The sequence below is a fragment of the Salvia hispanica genome, chromosome 3 (assembly GCF_029641045.1).
Source record: "Salvia hispanica isolate PSC_SH4W2 chromosome 3, Shi_PSC_v1, whole genome shotgun sequence".
NCBI classification, from domain to species: Eukaryota; Viridiplantae; Streptophyta; class Magnoliopsida; order Lamiales; family Lamiaceae; genus Salvia; species Salvia hispanica.
The window spans coordinates 60,860,684-60,875,026 of record NC_142694.1 but is presented as its reverse complement, the minus strand read 5'-3'; the positions used below and the strand labels follow the sequence as shown (position 1 = coordinate 60,875,026).

Here is a 14,343-nt window from a genome sequence, read left to right as displayed (position 1 = left end):
TGACTAGTTGGGCTAATGACGATGAAGCCGGTCCAAGCCACGGAACGGCCAACCCTAGCGTACGACATAGGGTACCTCTCGATGAAGTCGGCCGCCTCCAGGTATATGCCGACATGCTCCAAGTGGATGCTCATATTCAACTCCAAAAGGATATAATTTAAGAGTTGCGGGCACGGAAGATTGCACGGCGATATTTTTTTTCTTTATTTATGTAATTTATATTTTTAAATGAATGTACTTTTTTTTAATGCAATTAATGAATTTTCCTGTATATGTCTCGTAAATTTAATTTCGTAATTTAATCATATATTTAATTCTGTAAATGTAGTTGTTTTGAATTATTTTTACTGCGGCTGGCCTATTTGAGTAAATGTTGACGTGGCAGGTGGATTTTTAGTGCTGCTGACGTGGCAGGAAGAGAGAGTGGCTAGCCTATAGCTGGCCTATGGATGATCTATTTCTATCGTGGATGCTCTAAAACCCTAAACTCTAAAACCAACAAGGAGACGGCAAATAACTGTACCTGTTCTCTGTTCTCTGCCACCATTTAAAAACAAACTGCCTATTTTAAATTCAGCCTCAGATCCGTTTCGTGCCACAGATAGGGCTGGCAATTTTTGACACGACACGATAACACGACACGAACCGGCACGAAATTAATGGGTTTGGGTCAGAGCTTATCGTGTTCGTGTCCTTATCGGGTCGACCCATTAAGGACACGAAAATTTCGTGTCGTGTTCGTGTCGGGTTCGTGTTATCCGTTAACAATGCGTGTTCGTGTCGTGTTCGTGTTATCCGTTAACACATAAATATTTTAATATTATTATTCTTATTAACACATAATATTTTAATATTATTATTCTTATTATTTTCATTTTTCAATACTTATTTTCGTGTCATTAATGGGTTCGTGTCGTGTTGACCCGAAACGGTTCGTGTCGTTAATGGGTTCGTGTCGTGTTCGTGTCTGAGGGTAACGGGTCGTGTTCGTGTTCGTGTTTGAGGTTTTCTTAACGGGTCGTGTTCGTGTTTGTTGTTATCGTGTTCGTGTCGTTATCGTGTCGACACGATAACGACCCGACACGCACGATTTGTCACCCCTAGCCATAGATCCTTACAACAAAACACAAAGCGTTCAATAATGAATTATTACTACAAATTTATTTATATAAATTTCACTTATTTCATTACATATACTCCTATTGTAATGTAAATTTTTCTATAAATAACTTATTCGTATATCAAATGACGTTTAAATCTCACTATTAAGGTGAATTTGTCTATAATTTTGTGTATTAATAATATTATGTGTAACGTCTAACAAGAATAAAGAATATTCTACCAAATTAAAAATTAAAATAATAAAACTCAAGTTATAATTGGGAAATATAGTTGAGAAAACTATAGAAAAAATCAATAACATATGGAAGAAAAATAAGAGTATTCAACATAAAACGAGTTCAATTATTTAATTTAAGCAAACGACATTGTCGTATAATTCTTCCGTCCTTGAAAAGTATGAACTCTTTCCTTTTTAGTTGATCTCTGGAAAATATGAACTTTCTAATTTTGTAAACTTCTTTCCCTCTTATAAGGTTGAACTCATTCTTCTCTTACAATACTTTAAAAACATTTTCTTTCTATCTCTTTTACTTTATCAATTATGGATTAAAAATTTATACCTAATCAAATATTCATAATTTGTTCAACTAACAGCGAAAATCAGCTTAGTACTAAAGCGTTTGCCCTTAATCATTAGCTTGAACCTTCCTGGCCGTTGATGTGTGTTGTAACTAAAAAGAGTAGATATATTCAATTAAACAAAAAGAAAATTCGTTGATCATTAAAACCACAAGAATATTCCTAGTTTAATTTTACCTACTATCAAAAATTGAACCAAAAACATGAAAATAAGCTAACATTGTTACATTGATGTGTACTTACATTTTTTTTTTTAATTTCCCAACATCATGCGTATTCCCTTGTCTTATTTTGTTTTGTCTTATGTCATATACTCCCTCCGTTTCATAGTAATGGAATCATTTTGCCATTTTGGTACGTTCCATAGTAATATAGTCATATCAACACATTTTTCCACACTTACTTTACTTTCTCTTACTTTATTCTCTATTCATACCTCTACCTTTTTCATTTTTCACTTTATTATTCACCTAACACAACTTTTTTTACTTTCTATGCGAAAAGAAACGTCTCCATTACTATGGAAGAGAGGGAGTATAACATATTCCAAATGTCTTCACCATATCCAACCTTAATCAACGACTTTTCCTTTTCTTAAATTAATTTTCGGTTTAATGATCCAACACAAATTTGTATCTTTGCCGAAAGTAAAGATATAATTGAATCTTGTTTAAATTACACGTTCGAGTTTCGATGAATACTAAAATATTTATTTATCCTCTATATACAATTGTCTCGAGTAGTAGGATTAAACCTTCCGTGTAGACAACGTCACAACAAGCTAACGACGTTTACTTGTGCACATTGCATAGAAAACTATTTGAGGTAGGATTGGTTAATTGATTGGTTCAGTTATTAATCGAATCGATTTGCTGGTTAATTGATTAAATAAAGGCATCAAAACGATAATCAAAATTGATATTGATATCGATTAGCAATAGGTTTGCCTATTATAATCGATCGGTTAAAATTGGTCGAAGAAACGATTATCTCAATCAACTGAACTTAAAATTTTAAACTAATTATTTTGTCACAGTTTGACCGGGCACAAGTTTTAAAATATATTGGAAAGTAAGTTAAAAAAGTTGGTAGGAAATATTAATTTTATAATAGAATGTGAGTGAAAATAAGTTAGTGGAATATGGGGTCCACAACAAAAAATGGTAAAAAGTGACAAATATTATTGGACGGATTGAAATAGAAAAATATGACAAAATTTCAAGGACGGAGAGAGTAGTTCTCGTCATAGCCACTCAAACCTCGGATGGTGGAACATTGACTCACACTACTATAAATAGATATCCCATTGAACCACCCATTTCGTTTATAACATTAAAAATTCTTTCCCTTATTCTTTGTCTTTGACATGGTAAATAGGAGAGGCTGAAAAAATTGAAGTCTATTGTATAGTTGACTTGCTCTTCTTCCACAACGAATCATTAAGACAACCGCGACATGGCCATGAAGACGTACTCAAAAAAGGGTCTACTTCCCGCTTTCAAATACTATGAAGTCAGGCTCTTTTTGAAGGATATATCCAAATTCCAAGTTGGGTTGGAGCCGAACGGTTTGAAGAGGATGAAACTCAACCTTATGGCAGCTACACCAGTAACGACGGAGGTTATCGGGTCGACTTGAACTCTCCTATGGATGAGACTTTTGGCACATGAGAGCCAACACAAAGTCGTCCCATAGGCGTTAAAACGGCCAAGAGGAAGGGGAAGACAGAGCTGACCGTGTCAGAAAAGCCAAATCGCCTTAATCTGAAGACCCGACTCTCACAACCTTTACAAAGGCGTCGATGTAGAGAACGATGTTGGACACCACTAGGTCCATCTCTGTGTGCGAAGACAAGGAAACAAAAGCCGGTCTATAGAATCTCCTCAACGACGTCAAGAGACGATTAGGGTTGGGTCCAAGGTCTTGAACAAGACAACTCCTCCGACAATTAGTTTGTTTCTATTTTTTTTTTTTTTAATTACCATGGGTATCCACTGGCGGTCCCAGTGACTATTCTCCGCGCTGATTTGTAGGCACCTCAATGGGTGGGACAGCTAGCCTAAGGATTTAAAGCTGCTCCATACCCAAAGGTTTTCTTCGTTTTTTTTAAAGTTGTAGTTCTTTTTTCTAATTGAAGTAAGTTGGTTTTTCCTTTAATTAATTTATATTAAATTATAAAAGAAGAAAAATTGTGTTAACGTGGAAATTGAAAATGAGCCAATTTATTGGGCAGAATTATAGAGCGCTATTGCAGGTGTTGAGGCTAAAAGATAAAATAATGACGTGGCAGGAAAAAATAGCTGGAGATGGACACGTTTGTATTTTATAGGTTGAATTTATAGTCCATTATTGTGAAATGGCCTAAGCTGAATTTTATCGATTATTGGAAGTCAATTTATATATTCAACCATGTAGTATTGTTTAATAATTTATTGTAGCACTTGTAACGATTATTTACAATGATATAATTAATTCTGTTTAAACTTTACTAATAAAAACAATGTCTAATTGATCAGTAGGCATATGTTTTTTTATAACGGAATAAATTCATAAAAATCCTACAATCATTTCAAAATTCAAACCATCTGTCATCTATTACGGATTCTAGTAGTGTAATAATTCAATAGTCAGACAATTCCAAAAAAAAAATTTGGGAGTTTAGGCATAGATTTTCTCCTGTGCAGTAGATGCCAACTAGTGGCATGGCCCATTATCTAAAAAGATGTATGCAGAAAAGGTTCCAATCAATGCAAGAATATGCAGTTTGAATTGCTTGGCCACATTTCAAACTCTATTTCAAAAGCACCTTTCAAAAAAAAAAACATTCAACTTTTTTGTTTCTACTTGTAAGTATTAAACTACAAGTAGCAACTCTATCAAACCAAACAGAAATTTCAAATACTAAAAAAATCAAGATCCTATTCTAAGCTAGAAAGCATGGCTGAGTTCAACCACAAAGAATGGTGTGTCAAGCCTCAAATCAGCACGAACACGAGGCGGTTTTCAGCATCAAATTGGAAGAGCTTCAGAGAAGATGAAAGGTCTTTAAGAACAGCTACAACAATTTCCAGCACTGTGTCATCTCCTGGATATACTGCTACAGGTAAATAAATAAATAAACAAAAAATCAATTAAGCTGCTCACAAGTTGAAACTTAACTTATACTACTAGTATTGTGGTTGGCAGACAAAATTGATCCTTCAACATATTCATTCACAGCAGCCATCAAAGGTAAGCAATGAATAACAAATAATGATGATTAAAAGTATTTAGAGTATAATTTGTAAGAGCGGAATGCCAGGGTTGCAGAGACGAGGAGTGTGGTCGTGTGAATACATAGGTGGGCTGCAGTCAAAATGGAGCGATGCTGAGAAATACATATCGAATCCGCTTTCAGGCCAAGTGCCCGTGGAATGCTTGTCGGCCAAAGCCTTAGGCGTCAGATCCTTCAGCACTCTAACTAGTAACAGAATCACCATTTCCGCGCCACTCCATTTTCAGACTTTCAAAATCCAAGGTTAGCTTTAAATTAAATTAAATTAAATTGCCCTTAATTTAAACATATATTATTCATTTCCTCTCAGAGAAGAAGACTAGAGATGTCGGAACACAGAGCGCGGATGTTAGTGTTAGTGTTAGTGCACCAAACACTCCTTCCATTCAAGAAACTTCGCCCCGAGGAGAATCCGTAGATTCCTCTCTTTCTACTCACAAACAGATGCCACAACAAAAGGTAATCGTGAAATACTATATAACTACAAACCCAATCTCAACCATTAGTTCAAAAATAATACGAGGGGTATGCACTATCTCTGTGTTTGCTTATTTGATTATGTATGAAGATTTAGTTTTTTTTTTCACTATCCTAAATATAATATATATGCAAATTGCAAAGTCTGTTTAAAAATTGCAATGATATATAGAGTATGTTTAAAAACAGAAAATATCACCTTCCCTTGGAAATGGGAATATGAATGACTTAGAAATTTGAATAGGAGGGAGACAGCTTAATTGTTTTATGGTGACTAATTATTATCTACTTTTGTTTCATTAGTACCAAATATTGTGCGTGCAAATTATAACTACTATATATTACTCCCTCCGTATACCAATAAGTGTTTCATTTTGTTATTTTCGTCTGTCGATCAATAAATATCTCCTTTGCATTTTTATTTTTGGTAATGGACCTCACATTTCACTAATGTTATTTCACTCACATTTCAATATAAAATTAATATACAAAAGTATGACCCGACTCCCGACTTCTGCTAACATTTTCCACTCACTTTCAACTACATTTCTTTTTACCCATACCCGGTCAAATTGGTCTTACATTAGTGGACGGAAGGAGTATTAGTACCAAATGTGAAATGGACAATTGAGAGGTTTTCGTAGAATAAAGTGTGAGATTTACGAGAAAGAATTGATGTAGCAAGAGAGAAGACAATTGAGATTTTATGTTAGATAGCCATCAATCATGATGGGTGTCCCTCTCGCATGTGACAAGTGCCCAACCCATATGTAAAGTGCTTATGTGGTCACACTTTGCTTCTTTCCTACACATGCATGCATATATGAAGTTAGAGAAATGTGGTCACAATTTTCATCATTTTATCAACTAGTGTATGGCCCATTTCTATGTCAACATGGTTGAATGGTGTGTAGGTGGGGGAGACAGAAAATAAGGAGAAAGAAATTAGAAATACAGAACAAGGAAGAGAGAGGAAGAAGAAGGCAATGATGATGTGTAGCCAAGAAGGGGGAAGAAGAAGAGGAGGATGTTTGTCATTTAAGGGTTTGTGGCAAAGAAGAAACAAGTGCAATTGCAAACCCAAGAAAAACTACAAAACTCATTCTTCCTCATCACCAACCTTTCTATATCATATTAATGCTTGTTACGATGTTTAATTTTATTCTTTCTATCACATACATTTTTAGACTCTCTGATCCTTTATTTTCAGATATATAATCAACTTGTTTGTTGGTGTTAAATGGAATATATGCCACAATTTAAAATCATACAGTATATATATAATGCCGGATCCTCTATTATAATACACGTACATTGTGAATGTTAAGTATGACTGGGTGCCAATATTAAAAGTGATGTCCCACCGAATTTTTTTACTACTAAACTCGAGTCCATATTTAAATATTTATAATAAAAGTGATGCTGCACGACAAAAAAAATAGTGTATTAGTACTTGATATTAGTGATTTAGTAATTATAAGTTTTTTATGCCACGTAAAATACCTTTTATTATTCTTATGAGCTTATATCACGAGAGGGGAGTGTTATATTGCTAACTCATAACTTAATTGTTAACTACAACTAAATAATAGGCATTAGATATTCAAATTAAGGGCTTAGATCATCAATCCCTAAATGTCAATACGATTTATGAAAAACGTCAATAAGGCCATAAGATTAATTCCAAAAAATATCAATATGGGTATTAATGTCAATTAACTACATGTTTAGTTATAACTAACTTTTAAAAGAAATCCCAAAACTTTAAATTCATATAACACATATCAAATTAAAGATAATTTCATAGGGATTCCAACGATATCCTACATGCATATGTTCCGACGTCAAAATTTGAAAAAAAATTCAAAATTTTTTAGTTTTTTCGTACAGCAGAAATGTCAACATACTATATAAAATATGTCAATATAATACATGTAGAATGTCATAAGCAACGGGTTAACATTCTTAAAGCATTGTGTTGACATTCTCAAAGCATTGTGTTGATATTTTCGAAACACTATATTGACATTTTCATCCAAAACCCTAATTTGGAGTTTTTTCTATCTTTTTTTATTTTATTAATTAAAATGAAAATTACACGCGACAAATTGTAGACCACACGTTTTCTAAAATCCTATGGCCTTAAAGTAGTTGTAGTTAGCAATTAAATGATGGTTTGACAATTAATTACTCTAATATGTGTTTATAATAAAAGTATTAACATTGGAGTTATCAATATAACAACGTGTAGTAGATTAAGTAGATTAATTGATTCAACTACGCCATACATCCAACAAATATAAGTTGATGGTATATTCTAGCATAAACCAACAAAAGTAGATTAATTAATTCAACTACGCAATATAACAACGTGTAGTAGATTAAGTAGATTAATTGATTCAACTACGCCATACATCCAACAAATATAAGTTAATGGTATATTCTAGCATAAACCAACAAAAGTAGATTAATTAATTCAACTACGCCATACATCCACCACATTTAAGTTAATGGTATATTCTAGCATAAGCCAACAAAAGTAGTGGTAGTGGTGGTTAGTTATAATAAAAGTAATGATAACAATATCATTCTCACTTTCAAATGATCATTCTGTGAGATGGGTTAGTAATAGGGTGATCATGTAGTCTAAAGGTTATTGGGATATTAGTGACATATACACGACGGAAGACATGCATATATAAAACAAATCTGATGAAGAATATATTTGATCAATTATGTGAATAAATAAATTTACATGCTAAACATATATTGCAGAACACAACTAATACACAAAATAATAAACTTAAATAATTGTGAATTTTGCAGTTCAGATATTACAGAACTATTATCAAAAGAGTGAAAATTGCTTGCGACTTCTCCACATGATGATGTAGAACTCGACCTTAAATCTTTCTAACTGATCCTAAACTCAAAGTTTGATCTTTGTCACAATCGCATTTTATTAAGGATAATTAAACATGATTAATTGTGATTAGGGGCGGAAATCAAGAAGAGAGAATGGAATTGGAGAAAAGGTACATGGACAATTCTCCCTTGCTAGTACCCGAATTTGATTTATAAATTTTGGCATTACATATTCAGTATAGCCAAAATAGATAGGCATTATGCATAAACAAATTACTATGGCAAGACAACATTATTTGCATAAATAAATATTATCTCAAATATACTTCATATTTTTATTCATATTTGTATGTAGGATAGAAAAATTCACTTCGTATACTTATAAACTCCATAAAACAATATTAACTCACTTGGAGTTAAATTCCTTACTATGGACATTGTCCAATAAAAGATAATAATCTATTTAATTTTGACAAATAAACAAATGATATGCACCAATGATATGCATCATATCTTCTTGTTCTTTCAAATATTAACTATTTCGCTTAAATCCGAATATTTAATTATTGACATTAATTAATTGAAAGATTAATTAATTTAATAAGTCTGAAGATTAACTTGAATCAAAATTATACAAGTTCACTCAATTTAATTAATTCAAAAAAGTCCAAGCATTTAAATTAATTTATACTCCATAATATTAATTAATCTCAATCTAAAATTAATTAAATAGGGTTCAAGAAATAATTAAATTAGCCCACAAATAATTAAATTTAAAGTGGCTCCAGTAAAATTTTTGGCCCAACATAATTGAACGAAGATTTGGGCTCATACTTTGACTATTTCGGCCCAAGTTATAATATTATCAGCCCAAAAGAGAGCTTTGAAGCCCGAAGTTGTACAATTTTTTTATATTTCAAACTCATTCCCATTTCCTTATTTGCAAAGACACGCCTCCAACCAATGTTTTAAAAACCAGACCGGTGAGTGAATCGATGCAGCTATCGGTTCATAGTTCAACCGGTCGGATCCCACCAGTTGAAACGAAATACTGTAGCATATATATAATTAAATATCTATTATTCTACTCTCTTCGTCCCGACTAAGATGACACATTGCTTAATCGGCACGGGATTTTAGGAATTATTAGTTAAAGTGTTTAATTGGAGAGAGAGAAATGGGTGTAGGTATTAAAGTAGAGAGATAAAGAAAAATGGATATTTTAATAGGAGTGAGAAAAAGTGGTTGAGTATTTAATTGGAGAGAGAAAGTTACCAAAAAAGGAAATGTGTCATCTTAGTTGAGACAAACTAAAAAGGAAAACGTGTCATCTTAAGCGGGACGGAGGGAGTATTAATAACTTAAAATGCCTATAAGTCTACACAATTACACATGAGTTCATGTGAAAGTAGTGAACAAAATATTTTAACAAAATACTTAAACATAACAACAAATATAAATTCATAAACTCTAATCATAATATTCAAAAATTATTTACATTACTATATTATTCTCAATCCTAACTTCACATATTGTGTAATACTCCCTCTGTCCCAGATAATTCGACCCAATATTCCATTTCGGGTCGTCCCACATAATTTATCCCACTTCACTTTTACCATTTTTGGTAATGGACTTCATATTCCACTAACTCATTCCTACTCACATTTTATTATAAAATTAATACTTTAAAAGTAGGACCCACATCCCACCAACTTTTTCAGTTCACTTTCCTTAAATTTCTTAAAACTTGTACCTGATCAAAGTGTCTCAAATTATCTGAGACGGGGGGAGTACTATAATTTAATTTTAAAATTAAAAATTATTATACTTTCCCTAAACCCATACGGTACATATTCACATCAAAATATTGAAGTGAAAATATATACACATAATGTACTGTTAAATTAAAATAAATTTGAGATTTTAAAATTAAACTTCACTTATCCATACAACCACCACACGGTACACCCATATATATATATATTTAAATCACAATTCTCAACCCTAGTCTTATTCCCTCATGCGCCGCCAAGAAAATACCCCCACCTCCCCCTCCATATTTTGAAACCTCTTCTCCATCGCATAGTTTATCTATTTCTCTTCTACTTCTAAATCCTCTCAATCTTTGTTCTATTTCTCAATCTCTACTCTATATCTCAAAATTTGTTGGTCATTCTCTAGATATAGTTTATCTATTTCTCTTCTACTTCTAAATCCTCTCAATCTTTGTTCTATTTCTCGATCTCTACTCTATATCTCAATATTTGTTGGTCATTCTCTAGAGCTACACTGTCATTGCTCCTCACAAATAGAATAATTCTGGGCTGCGATGAAGATAAGGGCACAAAAGAGTCTGAGAGCGTGAAAAAATTTCTTTATATTTTGACAAATCGGTTAAACCGGCCAGCGGTTCCCAGTCCAACCGCCCGGTTTATCTGGTCTGAAACGGCCAAACAACACAACAGTTTTAAGGGGCAAACCGGACCGGACACGACATCGGTTCGCGGCCAAACTGGTCCAACCAGTCGGTCCGGTCCGATTTTTAAAACACTGCCTCCAACCTTTCTTTTATTTCACTACCTACGGCCCATGGGCGGATATACGCGGAGGGGTGGTGGGGCATTTGGCCCTCAAAAATTTATTTCAATGCATTTTTCTTCAAATTTATAAATTTATTTTAAATTCTCCCTTTAATGTCCCTTCTCTTTACAACAAAATTTGTTTATAAATATATTTTTACCCCTCCTTACGTCAAATCTTGGCTATGCTCTACGCCTCTTTCTCTCTAACATCTCTTTCTCCTTCTCTCCTCTTTCCTATCGAGGAAAAGATAGTCTCGATTTTAATTTACGATCAGATGTCCAAACATTCCGATTATCCTAAAATTATACACGAAGGTAGATGACTCTTAAGGCATCATTTTGGCCGAAGGAAATTAATGTTTAATGGTTAGAGCATCCACTATAGGGGAGCCGCGGCCGGGCCACGGGAGAGCCGCGAGCCGCGGCTCCCTATAGTGACGGGGATGGGCAGCCGCGGCGGGGGTGGGGGGACATGGGAGCGCCACGATCGTGGCCTGGCCGCGACGCTTGGGCTCGAGCCGCGGCCCTCCTATTGCATCGGCCACGGGCCGTAGCTCCCCCTATTTGCTGATTTTTTATTTTTTATTTTTTCGAAATTTTTTCTATATATACCTAAAATTCAAATCTTATTTTTACTCTACTCTCACACACAATTTACCATATTCCCTTCAATTTGAATTTTTGTGAAATGCAACGCGGAGATGATCCCGGTTATGGAGATTCGGGACAGGGGAGCTTTTCACCCCCAACGCTAGAGATCGAGTCCCACCCCTTCTCCATCCCAGATGTGGAGTCCGCCATCACTGGCGTCGTGTCAACAAACACCCCAAAACCGGGGTCAGTCCCCGACTTATCAGCAGAGATATGCGGGTCGTACCCAACCAGGGACGGACGACTACCGACCCAACATGGACGCGATAAACTTCCCATCCCAATTTCAATCCTCCCCATTCCAGAGCAGTCAATCTCCGCTTGATGAATCTGATAGATTCACATGGGAACAATTGATGGGGTTGCCTGATACCCCGATGCCGACGCCCGGTCATGTAGAGACGAGGAGAGGAGGCGGTGGAAGAAGCGGCGGCGGGCGAAGTGGCGGCGGCAACGAAGGGCGAAGGGGTGGCGACGGCGGCGGCGGCGGGCGAGGCGGAGGATCCGCGCGAGGTGGCGGCAACGGCGACGGTGGGCAGCAAGGCGGCCGCGGTGGTCGCGGACAAGGCGATGGCGGCGGTGGTCACGGAGATGGCGATGGCGGTCGTGGTCGACGAGGGTTTCTGTACACAGACGCCGAGTCCATTGCTATTGCTAGGGCATGGGACGCGGTGACGACAGTTGCCATAGTTGGCACGGATCAGACCGACTTATGCTTCTAGCGGAAAGTCCTGGTGGTGTACAATGAATTCAAACCGCCGGGGAGCGTCGACCGTACACCCGATCAGATTCGGAAGAAGTTCGGCAGGATCACTACAGCTCTTCGGAAGTTCATTGGTATATACGAGAACCAAATGTGCACTGCTCAGAGTGGCCGCAGCGAAGCCGACATAAAATCCCTGTCGATGCAGTTGTTCAATGTGCAAGTAGGCAAGAAGTTTACCTACTGGGCAGAATTCCTCGTTCTGCGAGACTCCCCAAAATTCAGAGCCATCTGCGAGAACGCGTCTGATTCTGGGCTGAGCCGTACAAGACGGGGCAGGGGCGACAACTGCAGCAGTAGTAGCGGCGGTTCAAGGACCTTCGACCTCAACTACGAGGTTATGGAGGAGCCCCCCCCCCCTCACTATCCCGGCGTCCACGGCCCCTGGGTCAACAGTCCGCAATCCGAGCCTAGATCCGCCTCCGCCGCTGCCTCCCAACACTCTGCTGCGGGCCCGTCTGTACCCTCCCCCGGATCGGCCCAAGCGGCGTTGAACAACACCCTAGCGGTGCAGATGATAAAGGAACTCAAGGACACTCTGGCCTTGTATGAGAAGTCGACCGACCCGACTACCAAGATGATGTACTACGACCTTATAGTGAGGCTGAGGTCGTTGTTGGGGTGGGAGGACACGGAGGCGGCGGCGACGGGACCTCAGAGCGGTGGTGTTGGCGGTGACGATGCAACGGGTGAAGATGAAGCGGCGGATTCTGATGATGACACCGAGTAGTCGGCGATGGCGGTGTTTATTTATGATTTTGTTTGCATGTTCTAAAACAATTTTCGTTGTATAATTTTACCCCGTTCTATAATGCAACGAAGATTTGGTTTTCGATTTGGTTTTCATTAAATTATGCATTTTATTTAATTATTGTAGTCTACAATTTTTATTGTAGTAGAATTAAAATATAAACAAAATGGAAAAAATAAATTTTTTGGTGGCTTGGCCATGTCCACTATAGTGGGAAACATGGGCATTGGTGGCCCGGCCACGATTTTGTGGCTTGGCCTGGCCAACTATAGTGGACACTCTTAGATCTTCTGTTACTAGTTTCCGAAGTGGTGGTTGTTTTCAACAGTAGCGGTGTCGGTTTTCTATACGATCGGAGGTTCAAACGTTGTCCGATCGTTCTAAATTTTAAAGGCAGGTAAACAACTCATCCAACTTCATTTTCACTGAAGGAAATTAAATTTGAATTGTTCGATCTTCTGTTATTAATATCCAAAGGTACTGCCGTTTTAAAATGCTTATTTTCAAAAAGATCAAAAGATGATTGTAAGAACGAAAATTGGTTTGTTTTGTAGGTACAAAGATTAAAAATGTGTTAACTGGGTTAAGTAAATGAATAATAAAGTAGGAAATGAATAAGGTAGAAAGATGAAGAGAGAATAAGGTAAGATAGAGTAAAGTAAGGAAGAAGAAATAGTTGATATTTACTAAAAAGAGAAATGACTCCACTACTGTAGAACGTACCAAAATGGTAAAATGATTCCACAACTACGGAATGGAGGGAGTAGATTAAAGCCAAGCATGCTCACAAGAAATGCCTCCACTATGGAACGAAAGGGAGTATGTTCTCGAGATTTTTTCTAAACATGCAACGGGGTTTTCTTTAAAAAAAAACGCATGCTTGAAGTAAAAGATTTTGAATAAAAGACTTACTTAAATGAAGAGGTGCAAAACTTGTTGAAAGTACTTGGTGCTTGCGTGGAAACTTGCTCGTGAAAGAGGTTTTAAGTGTGTAGTGTTTGAAAGTATTGGAGGGATGATTGGTGAAGAAAAAAACTCTCTTCTTTATAGTAAGATTTCCTCGACAATGTACGCAAGGAAAATAAATGTGGCGACCGTAGAAATCTTCTCTTTTCCAAAACCATATACTCCATTTGTCCCAGCATAAGTTACCATTTTTTTCCGCACGTGTTTTATGAAAATGATAATAAATAGTTAAAGTGGAGTGAAAGTAAAGTGAGAGAGAGAATAATGTAGATGAGAGTCTCTTCTATATTACTCCCTCCGTCCCCTATTA

At 36.3% G+C, this 14,343-nt stretch overlaps 1 protein-coding gene across 1 annotated transcript; it reads left to right on the top strand.

Moving 5' to 3' along the window:
• Window positions 1–4,506: 4,506 nt before the first annotated feature.
• On the top strand, window positions 4,507–6,720 carry LOC125212590 (uncharacterized). The gene is made up of 5 exons (XM_048112801.2): window positions 4,507–4,804; window positions 4,888–4,932; window positions 5,003–5,218; window positions 5,286–5,434; window positions 6,367–6,720. The coding sequence occupies exons 1-5, from the start codon at window positions 4,639–4,641 to the stop codon at window positions 6,607–6,609; spliced, it is 819 nt and encodes a 272-aa protein (XP_047968758.1). The 5' UTR covers window positions 4,507–4,638; the 3' UTR covers window positions 6,610–6,720.
• Window positions 6,721–14,343: the final 7,623 nt, after the last annotated feature.